The 18674-nt window shown below is 40.2% G+C and overlaps 2 protein-coding genes across 4 annotated transcripts in view; one reads left to right on the plus strand and one right to left on the minus strand.

Annotated features, from left to right (window-relative positions):
- SYDE2 (synapse defective Rho GTPase homolog 2) overlaps positions 1-7008 on the plus strand; it is a 48520-nt gene extending 41512 nt beyond the window's left edge. The window contains exons 7-8 of one of the 2 annotated variants that reach the window (XM_087719361.1): positions 3521-3575; positions 3993-4127. In XM_087719361.1, coding sequence (XP_087575487.1) covers positions 3521-3531 — 11 coding nt within the window. In that variant the 3' untranslated portion in view covers positions 3532-3575; positions 3993-4127. Of the gene's footprint in view, positions 1-3520; positions 3576-3992 lie in introns of both variants that reach the window. The other variant, XM_087719360.1, reaches the window with a different exon arrangement.
- Positions 7009-9978: 2970 nt separating this feature from the next.
- DNAI3 (dynein axonemal intermediate chain 3) overlaps positions 9979-18674 on the minus strand; it is a 49368-nt gene continuing 40672 nt past the window's right edge. The window contains exons 19-23 of one of the 2 annotated variants that reach the window (XM_087719362.1): positions 17117-17247; positions 16146-16350; positions 12668-12759; positions 12093-12215; positions 9979-10397 (exon numbers count right to left, since the gene is read on the minus strand). In XM_087719362.1, the coding sequence (XP_087575488.1) occupies positions 10242-10397; positions 12093-12215; positions 12668-12759; positions 16146-16350; positions 17117-17247 (707 nt within the window). In that variant the 3' untranslated portion in view covers positions 9979-10241. Of the gene's footprint in view, positions 10398-12092; positions 12321-12667; positions 12760-16145; positions 16351-17116; positions 17248-18674 lie in introns of those variants that run through there. The other variant, XM_087719363.1, reaches the window with a different exon arrangement.

Raw genomic sequence — 18674 nt, forward strand, 5'->3', positions numbered from 1 at the left:
CAGAGAAAAAAGGGCGCTTTAAAAAGCGCTTTTAAAGCAAGCCGATTCACGTAAAGGTAAGGGTTAGGTTTAGGGTTAGGGTTAGGTTAAGGGTTAGGGTTAGGTTTAGGGTTACGTTAAGCGTTAGGGTTAGGTTTAGGGTTAGTTAAGGGTTAGCGTTAGGTTAAGGGTTAGGTTTAGGGTTAGGGTTACGTTAAGCGTTAGGGTTAGGTTTAGGGTTAGTTAAGGGTTAGCGTTAGGTTAAGGGTTAGGTTTAGGGTTAGGTTAAGGGTTAGGTTTAGGGTTAGGTTTTGGGGGGGTGTTAGGTTTAGGTTTACGCGTTAATTTTAGCTTTACCGCTCACAGCGTGCTTTTTTCATCGCACTGTGATGACGTCAGGTACGCGGTTTCGTCGAGCGTGCTTTAGTCGACCGCGGTTTTGTGGTGGAACCCTTAGCAATAGCACTTAAGGCTTATATACCGCTTCACAGTGCTTTACAGCCCTCTCTAAGCGATTTACAGCATATAGCCCCAAATAATCTGGGTCTTCATTTTACCCATTTCGGAATGATGGAAGGCTGAGTCAACCTTGAGCCAGTGACAATCAAACTGCTGGCTGCAGGCAGGCAGCAAAATTAATCTACAGTACTGCATTCTAACCACTGCGCCACCATGGCCTCTTTGAAGACTCATTGCTGGCACAATGATCAGGTTGTTAGTTGAACGAATGTCAAGATGTTTTTTTCACTGAATGCGGATAACTGATATTATCTGCTCAGATAAAACATATGGAGATAAGCAGTGTAGCTGCTTGATTGGTGATTCAAAATGGAGTTATTAGTAATCAGGTCCTCAAAGAAGGTTTTTCTCTGTAAAGGTATCTCCTGGATGACTGGGTGTATATTGTCAAAGAACTAGCATAAGGCTAAGCATTTCAGCCTCTTCTGTAACTACAGGGTATCATGCCAAGTTCTTTGGCTTTTCAAAAAATTAATTAAACCTTGTGGAGGGAGCTCTGTTCCTGTGAAGGAGTAAAGCCAAACATCAAGCCACTGATTAATGTGGAAAACTTGATAACGATGCTTGTGACCAACTTTTCATTTATCTGTTTATTTATAAATTGAAAAATCATGGCCCTTATTTATTCAGAAAATGTAATAATGCTGGCACTTAAGGTTTAACACATGAGCCCTTTGTTTCAAAGAAAAAAATCTTAATCGGAAGAGCTTTTGTTGATGTACATGTTTTCTCATCTTTTTAAAACAAGAAACCAGAATTGTTAGACAAGATATACTACTTCCAGGGAGTCATTTGAACCTGAGTGAAAATTTACTCCTATGATTATCTGAGTAAGTGACAGGTTGCATTTGTTGACTTCTGCCTTGTTATGTGCTGGAGTTAGCTTTTTATATCACAACAATCTCCCTTTGCTTCTAAAGGAAAATCGGGATTAAATGTAATGAATATATCAATAATATAACCCCTGGCAGATACAATTAGAAATTACAGAGCCACCGCAGTTCAGGATGGTCTTTGAAGAAAGATATCACATAAATAGCAATAGCACTTAGACTTATATACCGCTTCACAGTGCTTCACAGCCCTCTCTCAGCGGTTTACGGAGTCAGCATATTGCCCCCAACAATCTGAGTTCTCATTTTCCAACCTTGGAAGGATGGAAGGCTGAGTCAACCTTGAGCCTAGTGAGACTCGAACTGCCTCACAGGATAATATGCCAACCCAAGTAGGAGAGAGATGCTTGGTGTAGTGCAGTGTTTCCCAACCTTGGCAACTTGAAGATGTCCGGACTTCAACTCCTAGAATTCCCCAGCCAGCATTCGCTGGCTGGGGAATTCTGGGAGTTGAAGTCCGGACATCTTCAAGTTGCCAAGGTTGGGAAAGGCTGGTGTAGTGAATGTTTTTCATCTGTAACCTCGACTTATGACCACAATAGGGACCAGATAATTTGTCCTCGACTTATGACCACAATAGGGACCAGATAATTCATCATACCCGATTTTATGACTTTTTCTGCCATGATCATTTAGCAAAACACCATATGATCCCGACCTTCCCTGCTGGTTTTTCCCATTGACTTTGCTTGTCAGAAGCTACTTGGGAAGCTTACAGAGGGAGATCACATGACCACAGGTTGCGGCCACCATTGTATATGTGCTACAGTTGCCAAGCACTAGAGATAAAATCACATCACTGCAGGAATTCTGCAATGAAAGAAAGTTGTCGAGGTTGGTCCTAAATCAATTATTTCAGCACTGTTGTAAACAATCGTTAAGAAATGGCCATAAGTTGACTACTCCTTGTATAAGTTTAAGTCTTGAAAGTGCATTCTTCTTTTGCTAACTGTGCACCCATTACAATGGCACAGAATCCTCACACTTTTTCCTCTGGTCCTACAAGATCTTTACTTTACACGTTATCTTCCTTCTACATTCTTTACAACAAGCTTTGCCTGTACATTCATCAGCTTTTGCATCTTCTGACAAGACAATAGGGAGATGCAACTCCTTCCATTTAGTACTGTTGAAACAATTCAAAGGTCCCTCAGCTTCTTTTGGACCTAATTTCCATTAGTCTCTGCTGCCATGTTCTCTCCATTCCATATCAAGTCTGGTTCCACCACAAAACCGCGTTCAACTAAAGGGCGCTCGATGAAACCGCGTAGCTGACGTCATCACAGCGTGACAACAGCGCGGAGAAAAAAGCACACTGTAAACGCTAAACCGAGGTGGCGCAGTGGTTAAATGCAGCACTGCAGGCTACTGCTAGATCAGCAGTTCAGCGGTTCAAATCTCACCGGCTCAGGGTTGACTCAGCCTTCCATCCTTCCGAGGTGGGTAAAATGAGGACCCGGATTGTTGGGGGCAATATGCTGACTCTCTGTAAACCGCTTAGAGAGGGCTGAAAGCCCTATGAAGCGGTATATAAGTCTACTGCTATAAACCTAAAATTAACCCCTAAACTTAACCCCCCTAAACCTAATCCTAACCCTAACCCTTAACCTAACCCTAACCCTTAACCTAACCCTAACCCTAACCCTTAACCTAACCCTTAACCTAACGCTAAACCTAATTGTAACCCTTAACCTAACCCTAAACCTAACCCTTACCTTAACTTGAATCGGCTTGCTTTCAAAGCGCTATTTAAAGCGCCCTTCTTTCTCCGCGCTCGCTGTTGTCGCCCTGTTGATGATGTCAGCGACGCGGTTTAATCGGGCGCGCTTTAGTCGAGCGCGGTTTTGTCGTGCCACGATCAAGTCTTACTGACAAAGTTAGTAAAGATGGTAGGAATGATGTCCCTTCTGTGTTCCATTACGCAACCCGAATATTGTGATAAGTAAAATAAGCAAAAATAACAATAGAATCAATAACGATAATAATAGTAGAACCAAAAATCGTAACAGCAGAACCAAAAATAATAATAGTAGAACCATTACTGCAGAGAGATGCTTGGAAGAGAAACTTTTGCAGTTGAATTCTGTAGCAGTTGTTGGTGAATAAAACATTTGTACTGTTTACCATAGGAAGGCGATAACCAGAGGAGACTTAGTTTCTAGAGCTGTAAAACCATGAGTTCAGGTAACAAAAAGTGCCAAATGTGTGTTTGTTCTGCCTGCTTTTTCTTACATAGTTGACTGTAGATCGCCTTTGGAAGCTCTCCTTCAAACTGTACTGTGATTTTGGACTGTGATTAACTTGCAAAATCAACTTGCAGAGTTAATCAGGTTAAAGTTTTAATAGATTCCTTCAGCGGCAGTAGACAAAAGGCATGGTAGTTTTAAGACGAAATGTCCACTAGTTGGCTTTTTCTTTTCCATATAACTTGATTGGCTGGTACCAAAATCAGTACAATAGAATTATTGGCTGTTCAGTGTGCATGCATAAATGCATGTTCCCAATTCATAGACCGGTGGGAAAAAATAAAATGTCATATTGCTGCTTTCTTTTAAGGTGTACTGTTAAGCTAAAATGAGTTCCAATTATGCTTTATCATAGTGCAACATCCATCAACTGAAGAGTCAGCCTTGCTGGAGCAGCAGTCCTCTGTGAACTATCTGAGGCCTAAGAAACAGCGGCCTCAAATGTTAAATTTAAGCGAAGTCTCTGGGATCTTGCGATCCAGGCCAGCCAGACTGGACAGCCCTTCAAGCAACCGCTATGCAGGAGATTGGACTGCTTGTGGAGAGAACTACTTTGTCGGCCCCAAAGAAGCTCTGAGCGAAGCAGACTATGATGACGTCCCTTCAGAAGAGGCGGAAAGTGGGGACGATGGCAGCCAAGCGGATTCTTCCAGAACGCTGCTTCGGCGGCCCATTTGTGTGTCCAAAGAACGCACCTTTCAGGCCTATCTAACAATGCAAACCATGGATTCTGCAGTGAACCATCAAGTTAACCTTAAAAACTTGCAAGAAAGCATTGATACCCTGATAGGAAACCTGGAACGGGAACTCAATAAAAACAAGCTCAATATGAGTTGTTGATCACTTTGCTTTGCCATGTCTCCAGTTTTATGTGTCGCTTCTGTTGTATTCCACCAGGAGAGTATAAGGAAAAGGATTGTGTTTTGGATTGGGGGGGGGGGGTGCTGATCTGTATTATAATTGCATTGGGCAATGTTGGAGATTCGGTCTTTCTCCACCATCTGAAAACTTGTTCCTTTTTATAAAACAATTCTGCAATATTCCTTGTCAAGGTACTATGCACTTAGGAAATTTGAACAGTTTATCAAAGATATATAATGCCTCATTTCTATCTTTGTTATACTGGAACAGTACACTTTGTTCCTGAAACCTTAGCCCTGGTACAGATGTTCTCTCAGAAGAGAGAAGATTAATGTTGCTACTTTAAGTGATAACACGCGGCACAAACTGTACCTAGGTCACGTTCTATTATTTTGACACATTTTCACTTGCAACGCAAAGGCTGCTATGTGGGGGGGGGGAAGCTTTTTGATAGTTCAGTTGTATGAATATTGATGTATTCCTATAGTAACACTTTCAAGCAACTATTTAAAACTTGCAAAAAATATTTTTCTAACTTTTGTCTTGTAGATATTTATATGTGAAAAAGGTACGCTTCATTGCGCAGGATAAGAGTTTCTTCTCTCTCCTCCAACCTGGTGCTCTGAACTTAACGTTAAACGACGGTTCTTTAATCTCCCAGCATAATGGTGATGATGGTGGTGTGTGTGTGTGTGAGAGAGAGAGAGAGAGGCAGGCAGGCAGGCAGACACCAAAAGGTGGGGGTAGATTAGCATAGGAAATATCATTTCTTCATAGAGAGCAAGACCTGCCACTGCATTAGGTGATTGTGTAAAATGAGGTGATTGTGCACTACTTCTACAGTTTGCTCACCCTTTCTCCCCATGCCAGTCAAGTAAAACTGCTGATGCGGGAGGTTAGTATTTTTTATGCCCTACTGGAGATGTTATACATGACAGCACTGTAGAAATGAATAGGTGTAGCTCAGGGTTGAATTGGGGAGTCCTTGGTGTTTCCTTGGCTGTTTGTTTGCAAATGTTCATCCAGCTAAGAAGCATCAGCATTTTAATGGGTAATGAAACATCTGCAAGCAAACAGCCGTGCTCAGATAGCACCAAGGGCTCCACAGGACAGTCCTGTGTCCTTCTGGCCCACTCTAGATCTGACTAAAGAGAGCTGAAGAGAGACTTGCCCGTTGTGTTGTCAACAATCACACATAAGCAGTTGTGGGATATCCTGGACAAGAAAGTAGTTGGACGCTGAGATATTTGAAGGTTGGAACTAAAAGCATACAAATTAAGGTATCCATGATAACAAATTGTCTAGACACAATGGCCTGTTTGTCACACCTTGCTGAAATTCTGTTTGTGAAACTAAAAACATGTTTCTAGAGATGCTTTGAGACTTGATTGCTTGATAGAGACCCTAGCAGCTACCAAATCAAAACATTTATTGTGATCCTAAGTCTCTCTTTGCAAGGATTCCTGTTTGTGCCCCGTAAAGAATTTGTGCCAATGTTTTGGCCTCAAAAAGTTTTAAGGCAGCAGGTACTAACTGACCTCCACCTGTATAAAAGAAATGTTTGATTGCATTTGAGGACCTAATGGCTACTTGCAATGTGTGATCCAGGTGTGCCTTCCATGTCCCTAGTGAGTGGAAAACCACACCAAAGTATCTAAATGTTCTAACCTGTTCCAAACTGTATCCTTTCAATTTCCATGAGTATTGGCTTGGTCTTTTAGCAAAAACTAAAATTTTTGATTTATTGAAGTTAAGGACCAGCTTGTTTTGCCTGCAATAGCCGAGTGTTGCCCTAATTGCTCTCTTCAGACCTATGGGGGTTTGTGAAATGATAGCAGCGTCATCAGCATTTAAGAGAACTGGCATTTTGCGTTGTGCTAGGTTAAGAGGATGGAAATCAGGGTTCTGTAAAAGATCAATCGGGGGATTAATATAGAAGTTGAAGTGGGAGGGGATTATTGTTGTCCAACAGTTATTCTACCAAATTGTCCACAAATATGCACATTTTTAAAAAATGTAATGACTTTAAATGCAGATCTTTAACCAGATCAGCCTAATGTTAGCACTGTGCATAAGCAATAATAAATGCAGTCCAGGGTCGATTGTGTTAAAGCATCTCCAAACGGAGTGAACCACGCTTAGGCATTATATCAGTCTCATTGGATTGGAAATATAGAAGCGTAACTTTGTACGCCATTACAGGTAGTGCTTGACTTATGACCACAATTGGGAATGGAATTTTGGTTGCTGTCGTTCAGCAAGTCTTCACATGACCACATTAGTCATTTTACTATGGTGGTTATAACAAATCACTGTGGTCATTAAGTGAATCCTGGGTTGTTAAGTCAATCACATAGCCATAAACGCAAGCCAGTTGCCAATTGGCTAAATGGTGATCATATAATGGGGTAGGAAGGCTAGTGTGATGGTTGCAATTGCGAGGATGGATCATAAGTCATTCTTTCCAAGGCCTTTGTAATTTTGAGCCGTCATTAAATTAATGGTCATAAGTTGAGTGCCTTACTGTGTATTTTGTTCAGTTTTTTTCTCAAATAGGGAATTTTCCCTTCTCCTATGCTAATGGGAAGCTCCTCGTTTTTCATAGTTGTGCTGCTTCTTTATTTTGTGATAAAGAACCACTTATTATATACTTTAAACCTGTTCCCCCTAATACATTTCTACACCTTTATCAATTCTAGGGAGACCCCCAAAGAGTTTGCCTCTTTTTCAAAGGTTAATATGGATGAAGAAAGTGCCTGTTAAAGTAAATGTGTTTCACACGGCCTGAAACATTTTGAAGGTCTTCATTCCAATTGGTCTAGCTTCTTTAATCCCAAGAATGTCCTTAAGTGCTAAGACGATCAATGTATTGTTTATCTTGCCAGGTTTCTTACATGAATATTGGCAGCTTTTCCAGTTTGTTGTGGGAAGGGTAAATTTAATAAATCCTGATTGGATTGGTCTGCAGATTTTTGATATTCACTGTGAACCAAAGTAAATATAAGCCTGATGAAAATTTAAGTTCTGTCTGCAGTCAGGCAATAAGACCTAAGCAGCAATAAATTATAACCAGGTGCCTCTTAAAAAAAGAGAGAGCAATGGAGTAGAGTACGTCTTAAATGGCATTCCTTTAAAAATGCAAGTTAGCAAACAGGGGAAGCCATTATCTTTTAAAGAGTGTTATGAACACTATTTGCTTTGCATTAACTTTCATCAACTGATGTCTTCAGTTGTTTGGGAATCACAACTTTCTCAGTTCATCTAGGAATTCTGGGAATTACAGTCTTAAAATAGCTGGAGGGTAAGGAAAGGGTACCCTATATCATAGGTCTGGTTTCCCCCCTGTTTCTTTATATTATCAGTTCTCTCTCTCTCTTTTTGATCTGGTACAAGTGCTATTTAATTTGTTCCTTGATATTGACTATTATAATTATTTTAGCTATTTATTGACAATAGGATGACTGAATTTGGTATATGATTTTTGCCACATTTACCTTAAAGAAATATTTCAGCATTTTATACAGTCTGGTTAATTTATTATGATGAGGATTATTAGAGTGGCGGTACACAACTACAGTCATTTCAATATAGTGATACAGTTTAAAAACATATATTTTAACCTGAAGCATTTATTGATAAGCTGACATATTTTTTAAAGCATATGTACAGGAAGTGAATTATTTTTGAACTATGTTAATTCTGAATAAAACCCAAAATTGAAAATAACAAGTATTTTGTATTTTTGTAAAATGTTATTATTTTTAAGAATACATTTTAACTCGTGTGAAAGAATTTATATTTCCAGGATTGTTAGTCTGTTTGCTATGAAATGGGAAGAACACAGACTTAATCTAATGTATCATCTAGGATGATGATATGAAGGCATTTCACAGTTGATAAGAGCAGATGGCCCTTTTATCAGGTCAAAGTCCATCTTGTCCAGAATCCTGTGAAGAAGAATGAATGGAGTGGAATGGAATAGAATCACCATAGGTGGTATTCAGCCGGTTTGGACTGGTTAGCCCGAACCAGTAGTAGAAATTGTGGGTGGGATGTCCTATTTAGGCATGTTTTCAAGCTGTGTGCATGTGTTCAAGCCGTGTGTGAGATCAAAACGTGTGTGTGGAAGGCCGAGCACATGCGTGGACGTGCACACTCACATTTATGAACCAGTCGGGAAAGTAAGTACTACCCCTGGGAATCACTACTTCCACTCAAGAGTAGATGTCATTTTGCATACTCCACTTGTTGCAGTCCTTGGTGTTAAATCAGTGTACCTGATGGCCTGAACAACATTGGCAAGTCTACTTTAAATTATTCCACTATTACTTAACATTTTTTAAACAGGATGCTCTTGATTACATTTTGACCTCTAATGTTAGAAACCAGGATGTAATAGCTGGTTTCTTTTTTATATTCAGTGATCTGTAACTTTTTAAAAGATGCCCTGGATAATAGTCACTAACAAACATATGAAAGGGATGCGGTGGCTCAGTGGCTAAGATGCTGAGCTTGTCGATCCAAAAGGTTGGCAGTTCAGTGGTTCGAATAACTAGTGCCGTGAAATGGAGTGAGCTCCCATTACTTGTCCCCGCTTCTGCCAACCTAGCAGTTTGAAAGCATGTAAAAATGCAAGTAGAAAAATAGGAACCATCTTTGGTGGGAAGGTAACAGTGTTCTGTGCACCTTCAGGGTTTAGTCATGCTGGCCACATGACCACGGAGACGTCTTCAGACAACGCTAGCTCTTCGGTTTGGAAACAAAGATGAGCACCGTCCCCTAGAGTCGGGAACGACTCGCACATATGTGCGAGGGGAATCTTCACCTTTACCTTAGCAAGCATATTAATGCAGCATCCCAATTCCCCTGCTGAATGGCGATTGGGACATGACTTTATGCATTTAACTTACCCAACAAAAAAAACGTATCACTTTAAAAAATTTCTGTCCCCATGTGCAAATGTGCAGCGTCCAAGAGTGTAATAAATAATTCAGTCTATCATTCATTCATTCATGCGTTGTGTAGCAACTGCATTAGAAGAAAGAAATGCAGTACATTGATGCTTTCAAAACAAAACTGGCTCCATTTTTTTCTCCTGCAGTAACCCCACTGAAATATTGTCCAGTATTTTACCTACTGCTACACTTTCTAACATGAAAAATATAATATGAGCGTGACTGTGTGCGAACTCAGAATGTTGACCTGGGTGAAAGGTGAGACCTGCATGTAAGTTGATAAAACAGAATGGACCCTTGAATTGTATAAAGAGATTCTTGGTCATCCAGATCATGGTTGTCCCGAAGGCGCTTTTTCAAGACTTTTTCATTTATTTTTTTGAAGCCATTTCACTTGTCATCCAAGAAGTTTCTTCAGCTCTGAGCCAGTTGCCTCTTGTAAAAACACCTTTGGGGCACCCTTGAATTGGCTTTATTTTTCGTTTTCTTTTTAACACCACAGGTTCCACAATGCCATATTTTACAAATAAATAGGTGTTTATTAAATCTGCATTATGACACTACAGCAAATTAACAATAAATATTGCTTAGGTATGCATTTATTATACATAATATAGGGATAGGGAAGAACAGCACATACATGCTTGTCTGCTATCCTTGGCCATTCTCACTGGCAAAGGCACAATTAGCAGTGAAATAAAAATAGCTGGGTGTCTGTTTCATTAACGACTTGCAATATAAATTATATATGTTGGGAGTCGCAGCTATTCTGAACTTGCTCATTATTGTTAAGTCAACAAGTTTCTCGAGGGGCTAAATCTATCTAGTCCCTTGATTAATCCAAGTCGAACCAATATGGCTTTCTCCAAATCCAAAAATTCTATATAATTTTGATTGGCTTGTTCTTCCATTAACTCTCTTGATCGCTGACCACCAGCCATTTTCTGCAAAGAGAAAAGAAGAATGAAGAAGGAGGGGGGAAGAAATGATGTTACCCTACAAAACAGGCGTTTTCCCCTACTCCCACCAGATTCTATCTTTACATTCCTGAGACGATACCTATTTTCAAAATAGCCAGCAATATCGTCTGATAAATGTTATTTTTGAAGTAACTTAGTACTCAAGAGTAGTCTATGGGACTGGGTGGCTATAATAAATTTAAATTAATAGTAATACTGTGTTTCCTCCAAAATAAGAGGTCTTATTTTCTTTTGACCCCCGAAATATGCACTTGGCCTTATCTTCAGGAAGGTCTTATTATTTTTGATGTGCAGGAGGCGGCGAGCGTGGTCACCTCATGGCTGCTGCTATGTTGCAATATTTTTGGGGAGGGTTTATTTTAGCGCATGCGCTCAGGAGTCCAATTGAGCTTATTATCCAGGGAGGTCTTATTTTTAGGGAAACAGGGTAATATTTTGGGACAGCCTTCCCAGCTTGAGGTCCTCAGAAGTGTTGGGAATACAACTTCCAGAATTCCTAAGCAGCATGGTTATGGGATAGGTATCTTGAGATCATACCGGTAGTTCCAGTTTGGCTGGAGAGCATTGTGCAGGTAGCCCTCGACTTACAACCAGTTGCAACTGCACTGAAAATAGTAACTTAGAACTGATCCTCACACTTACAACTATTACAACATCCCCCTCAGTCATCCAATCAAAATTTAGGCATTGGCAACTGGCATGTATTTATCCCAGTTGCAACATCCCAGGGTCGGATCCTCACCATTTGTGAGAGGTCAGGAGGGGCGTGCATAAGCGTACAAGCATGCCTGGCATCCCTGTCCTACTATCCTCATTTGTTTGTACCCATTTCCTGGGTTCTTATTCATGTTTATTCTTATTCCTGTTATCTTGTACATGAGCGACAAACTAAGTAAATAAATTTGTGACCTTCCCAGCTGACTTCTGACAAGCAAAGTTATTCACTTCACAACCGCAATAATTCTCTTAACAGTGAAAAAAAGGGTGTAATATCAGGCACAATTCATGTAATTATCATTTAATTATGGGTTAGCAATGAAAATTCTGGTGTTGATTGTGGTTGTAAGTCAAGGACTACCTGTACAATGTGATAGAGACAATTATAGGAGCAAAATAAGAAAAGAAAGCAGACTAGAGACGGCACCACTTTTGGATTTTCTGCTTTCAGAAATTCAAAATAAAGTATGGATTGATTGCAATTAGCCCAAACCATCATTTAGTTTTGGATTTACTAAGATATACTAGTATTGTAGCTATTTAAAAATATATATATAGAAAACTTCCTGTTGCTGAAGAAAGTTAAAATAAAGTAAAAACTTGCATTTTATCCCCCGCCCCTTCCCCCATAATTGCTTTCCATAGATTGTAAGTCTAAGAGTAAGGAATGTTTGTATTGGTTTGTAAGCTATCTGAGAATGTTTTGGCTGCAGAGAAGAATAGAAAATCTTGTAAAAATAATGATTAATAAAGGATTAGGCGCAATGAAAATTGTTACAGAAAATATGGGTCCTAAGGATATTCAATTGGCCACAATCCCCTACACCAAAAACCCACTTATTTTAATTGTACTTTTTCATAATTCACTTGCCAAAGAAATTTGTAAATTAAATAATATTCGTAACAGCCTTATCTTAGTTTTTCAGTCTCTTAAGATCTTACCGTTCTCTTAATCATCTTTTCATACTCAAGGGCCACCCTTTCTTCATTTCTGAATTCCTGCCGCTGCTCAAAATACTCCAGATGTTTGACTTCTCGCTCAAAGTAATGAAGAACACTGGAACGCTGCCATTTCCAATGTATGTTTAATTATGATGAGCATGGTTTGTCCATTCATAAAAACATGCTTATCTTTATACAAGAACTGAAGAAACCTGAATACTATCTGGCCTGCATTTCACAGTAGAAGAATAGGATATAAATGTGAGAAATAAAAATCAATGAACATTTTTTGTTAGACTTGGAGAATAGGCAAACCAGTGCCGTCCAGATGTTTTCAACAACAATCTTGCCAGTAAACTTGTTAAAGGATGCTTAAATCCAGAATATCTGGAGAGCACTAATTGCCAAATCCAAGATGTGTAATCGTTCACCAGGATAGAAACTGGGAGATGGTGAGTTCTAATCCTGTGTTAGGCATGGAAGACAATGGAGTTGTTAAAGATGAAGATTTAAAATAGAAATTCTCTATTTTGTAACTTTTAATACCACAATAATGTATGAAATGAGTTACAAACCTCATTGCTGGAAGGGTGAATTAAAGACCATGAAATTTCTAAAATATGCAAGGTGCCAAAATCATCAGCCACTGCTAGGAAGTGTTGCTTTGCTGTGGGAGAAGACAGAAAATATTATTGCGGGTGAAAACCTTCAACTTCTAACCATTGGTAGAACCATTTGCTTTCATTATTGATGTTGGTGAATAGGTGAGAAATAAATGCTCGTTTCCCAAACACATTCTTCCACTTGTTCCCCAAGCAAATGGTACTAAAACCTGTTAGATTGATATAATCTGCTAAAATATATTGGTTCATGACTTTGGAATAGATTTGGCAGATTTTTGCTCATAGTTAAAACTCTTACACAAAATTCCAATGATAAGTCAATCTGAGTTATACTCTATAGTAATGTTTCTCAACCTTGGAAACTTTAAGATGAGTGGACTCCCAAGAGTTGAAGTCCACTCCTCTTAAAGTTCTCAAGGTCGAGAAACAGTGCTATAGAGCATTTAATTGAGAGCAAATATTTTAACATGAATACATAGCATATATAATGGTTGGGTCAGAAACCTAGGTTTTAATTGCTGGAAAATAGCAATAGCAGTAGCAGTTAGACTTATATACCGCTTCATAGGGCTTTCAGCCCTCTCTAAGCGGTTTACAGAGTCAGCATATTGTCCACAACAACAATCCGGGTCCTCATTTTACCCACCTCAGAAGGATGGAAGGCTGAGTCAACCTTGAGCCGGTGAGATTTGAACCGCCGAACTGCAGCTAGCAGTCAGCTGAAGTGGCCTGCAGTACTGCACCCTAACCACTGTGCCACCTAGGCTCAAAATGGCAGAGGCTAACTCACAGAATGAATTACAAGTAGAATTTCCATTGCTAAGTGATGCGGTCGTGAAGCTTGAAGTCCTGCAGCTGCATCGCTTAGCCATGGCAACCCTGGTACCCTCCCAACTCTGTTCTGTACCCTGCCTTTGTGAGGTAATAAGCAGCACCATAACGTGTGGTTCTAGCGAGGGTGGGCCGCTACAGGTTCGCCCGGATTCAGGAGAACCCGTAGCTAATGTTATGGCTGGTTCAGAGAAACTCCAAATCCCACCCCTGGCTGGCCATGCCCATCACACCTTGCCACTGCCACCCCACCACGCTCCTCCCAGGAGTCTCCACGCAGTCCGTTTTGGATGTAAGGTAAGTGCAGGGCCTGCGTGGAAGCTCGGGGAGAGGGGGAAATGGGCCTCCTGGAAGGCTTCTGGAGCCTGGGGAAGGTGAAAACTCCCCCCCTCCCGCTGTAGTTCAGGAGGCCGACTAGCCCACGCCCACCATGGCCACCACCCCCCCCAGCAACCGAGCAGAAAACCTGTTGCTGAAGTTTTTGAAGCCCAGCCCGGCTCTAGGGCTGCTTGCCATATTATTATTTATTTTAACTTTTATGCCGCCTATCTTCCCTGAAAGGTGGCTCTGGGAGGCTCTTGGGCTGTATAGAAAACAGCAGATGTCCCAGCCCACCAGTTACTACAGCACAAAGCCCCAGTCACTCCAAGCCCTACTCAGTCCAGCAGCAAAGGGTGAAGTTCCAGTCACAGCTCCCTTGCCACCCCACACTCCAAGGCCATGCTTCCTCATATTTCCCCACCCCAGCTGACTGTCATCGTCTAAGTGAGTTTGACCTCAGAGGGAGATTCAACCTGGGAATAAAGAGGAATTGTTCCGACAGTGAGAATGATTAATCAGTGGAACAGTTTGCCTCCTGGAGTTGTAGATGCTCCATAACTGGAGGTTTTCAAGAAAAAATTGGACAACCATTTGTCCAAGATGGCATAAGAACTGCTCACTTGGGCAAAGGATTGGACTAAAAGACTTCCAAGCTCCCTTCCAGCTCTATAATTGTATGATTCTATGATCTTGTTTACGGTGCTGATGAGGTGTGCCCAGCAAGGCAGCTGTAGCAGCACAAGGCCCCCTTCCCCAGATCCTGTGCAGGCATGCCACCTTGGGAGGAGAGCTTTGCCTGGCCAGCAGCAGCCCCGCAAAAGGCCACGCTGGGTATGCTTGGTTAGCAGCAGGAGCAAGAAGAGGGCAAAGGTCAGCTGGGAGAGGTGGAGTGCAGGGCAGTGAGGGCTGCAGAGGGCAGGGGGGTCAAAAAGGCAGAGATGGAATGGGGAGATAGGCAGGTGGAGGAAGTTGAAGTGCCCCTGTGGCTTTAAGTGTGGTGGTGGGGAGCACCAACAGCCCAACATTTGATCATGTAACAACGGCGATACTGCAATGGTCATGACTTCAGGGACCAAGACTATGCGACAGTCATTCAGCAGCACCATAATCTTGAACCTCATTGAGCAAATGAACATAACTCGAGGAATACCTGTATGCCTAACCTAAGAGCCAGTTTGGTCTAGTGATTAAGGCACCAGGCTAGAAAGCAGAAGATTGTGAGTTCAAATCCCATCTTAGCCAAGAAAGCTTTTGGGCCAGTCACTCTCTCTCAGCCCAACACACCACACAGGGTTGTTGTTGTTGTGGGGAACAGGAGGAGTAAGTTGAATGGGATATGTGCGCTGCCTTGAGTTATTTGTAAAAATGATAAAGGCAGGTTAAAATCAAACAAAAAATACTAAGCCAGAAGGATGAATGATTAACAAATGTAATGAGTCTTACCATCTATCTCTATGACTGACTAGTTAAATGTCCTATGTTTATAAATTAATATTTTAGTATTTAGTTTTTGTTCCAGTCAAATGGCACCAACATCCCAGATTTTATAGATTTAACTATGGAATTTGGAGTTGGGAATTGAAGTCTACACATTTTAAAGTTTCCAGGATTGAGGAATATTGGGCAAGGACATATTTGCTATTAAGCCGGCCTTATGGTTTATTATGACATACTGTATAAATTAGTCTGTGACTATGTGATATTTTTGCATTCCACATCATAGTTATACTGTGACGGAGATCCAGGGTCTTTTTTTTTTAAATGAAGGGTCACTTGGCTAGAGTGAAAGCTAATGTTAAATCAGCTTTATTCATTTTTCCAATTTTTTTCTGCCTCTTGCCTCCTGCCTGTTCTCTTCATAGGATTCAAGATAGCATTTCTGCTAGTAAAACTGTAACTTCTGAAGCACCGTTGTTCAGTCGTCTTATCAAGTTTTTATTACATGCATTTGTGTGTAATATACAGCTTTTCTCTAAGTTTAATTTATAAGACTCACATCTGGACTTGTTCTCTATTTCTATAACTACTACTATTGTTATTTTGCCCAAATTAGTCATCTCCTTGCTTCCTTCCTTGCTTCCTTCCTTTTCTTAGCAGCTCAATCTACCTTATAATCATCTAAGGATTTGATATTTTCGGGGGGGGGGGGGGGTTCCAATATTGTCTTGCTACTTGGCAGCATCTCTTTATTCCCATGCTGCTAATTGCTAAGAAAGACCCATTGCAAAATTATATTTTATGCAAAGAAATACAATTATAGCAAACTGCACTGACGTACAAGAATACATCCAAGGCTTAATAGAAGTAATATGTGCAATGCTGATATTTTGGGTCTGAGATGCTTCATGGGTTTTCTCCAGTAGGTCCCAAATGTCAACATTTCCATCTTCTCTCCCAATAAAGAAAACTCCAGGTCTTGATAACGACCAATGTCCAACAGTATATCTCTTTGCTGCACAGTTTGACTTAAGGAGGGGTCCACCCTGAATTAAAAACAAAAGAAACAATTCTTAATATTTTCTTAACTATTTGCCATTGTGGCTCTCAAAAATCTTACACTGTACAAAGACAGAATTCCATATACTTCTACAGTTTTGCTCATCTAATTATAGCAATAGCAATAGCAGTTAGACTTATCTACCGCTTCATGGGGCTTTCAGCCCTCTCTAAGCGGTTTACAGAGTCAGCATATTGCCCCCAACAACAATCCGGGTCCTCATTTCACCCACCTCGGAAGGATGGAAGGCTGAGTCAACCTTGAGCCGGTGAGATTTGAACCGCCGAACTGCAGATAGCAGTCAGCTGAAGTGGCCTGCAGTACTGCACTCTAACCACTGTGCCACCTTGGCTCTCTTAAGTTCTATAAATTTTTATTTATTTTGATGACAACAAGTTTCTAAAAATTAATTTAGTGAGAAAGGCAAAATTTGCCCGAAACCACTCTTAAAACCAAAGCTGCTTGCTTCTACATAATACACACACTACACATACACAAACACACACAATACATATGAAAATTAAGCCTTGTCAAGAAGCAATATCTGTTGTTTTTAGATTTAAAAATCTCAGTGGATTTCATTACCAGCAATTCTGCCACCTCAGTGAAAAGTTTAAGTAAGTTTTTAAGGTGCAGAGCTACTCCTAAATTCAAAGGAGGCTGCAACATGTTTGTGAACCTCTGAGTTGCCCTTTTTTAAATTTTTGATCTGCAACGTCTTTTTAAGAGATTTCTGATTCCAAAATCTTTACCGTAACACCTTCTTTCCATATTGCAAAATTCCAGCCTCCGATTGTGAGAATGATATCTTTGAAAAATGGTGATCTTTGCACAGTGTGAACAAGTCCATCATGGGTACTGTGTATGTTAGATGGTTTCTGACCTGAAACAGGAGTGGGGGGGAAAGGTAAGCTTTACGAATACAAACTTTTACCATTTGTATTTACTTGTTACATCTGTTTTTCTCTCACAGGGTTGAGCTAAGAAACTGGCCCAGATTTACTCAATGAGTCTCCTGGATGAGGGTGAATGTTAATAATCCTTACCTTCTTATTCCTAATCCAGTCCTTTAAAAGCTGGCGTTATACTCTGATTCACTCAATTTATCCTCCTAGTTCACATGGCTGTTGTCAAATGTTCAACATAGTTGAGGCACCAATAGAAGGGAATAGTTATCCTTCAGATCTTGCAGGTGTTTCATTATCTAACCATTTAATGCTGCTAGTACTGACAATGTTGGGTAATTGTGTAATGAAACATCTGCAAGAAAACAACCAAGTTCAGAGAACACCATGGACCCTATAATTAAGTAATTTCCCCATCAGGGGAGATCAGGATGAGGTGTTCTTATCCAAATTAGCCTCTAGTACCATTACACTTATTTTAATTGATGATTAAGTATTGCAAAAATGGATTGTCGATTCATTCTACTCTAGACTCCTTAGGACTATAGCAAAAGACATTGATTATGCAGTGGTCTTTAAAAAAGATACTATACTGAATGTTCTTTGTTCTACTGCTTTTCGCTCCTTCCATGGGATCCATGGTGATTTGAAAACTGTTTAATTGTCAGCCTTCACAAATCTGTTCTCTCAGACTGTTTGAATTTCAAATCTAGGCTGACTGTGATATCATGTGAATTGAAATTCATAACTTCTAAAACACAGCAGGCTGGGAGAAGCTGCTATTAGAAGTATTTTAGTGATTCTATCTTTCTATATCACCCGTTGACTTTATTCTATCATCATCTTCTATCTATCTATCATCTGTCTGTCATCCATACAGTATCTATCGTCTGTCCATCTGTCTGTCTGTCTATCATCTATCTATCTATCTATCTATCTATCTATCTATCTATCTATCTATCTATCTATCTATCATTTATCTATCTATCATCTATCTATCATCTGTCTGTCTGTCTGTCTGTCTGTCTGTCTGTCTGTCTGTCTGTCTATCTATCTATCTATCTATCTATCTATCTATCTATCTATCTATCTATCTATCTATCTATCTATCTATCTATCTATCTATCATCTATTCCATCTATAGCTATCCTATCATTTATCTTTGTGAACCCACCTGGATAAAACCAGAGAAGGAACAAAATAAGATGAGCTAAATCTATTTTATTCTAAGGCTTCAGTAACAGTCTGAAAATACAGACGTCTTACCGCCACTTTTAACTGCTTGATGCAGTTAAGGTTAGTGTAGATTTTCCTAAGTTTCATTATCTGACTATTAAGCCACTGGGGGTTCCTGCCTCTCTTGTCTGATCGTTACTTAGACAGCACCTCTTCCCCCTTTTCCCCC

Source organism: Thamnophis sirtalis, unplaced genomic scaffold (genome assembly GCF_051295495.1).
Source record: "Thamnophis sirtalis isolate CommonGarterSnake01/CBP01778 unplaced genomic scaffold, rThaSir2_p1.2 scaffold_7, whole genome shotgun sequence".
NCBI classification, from domain to species: Eukaryota; Metazoa; Chordata; class Lepidosauria; order Squamata; family Natricidae; genus Thamnophis; species Thamnophis sirtalis.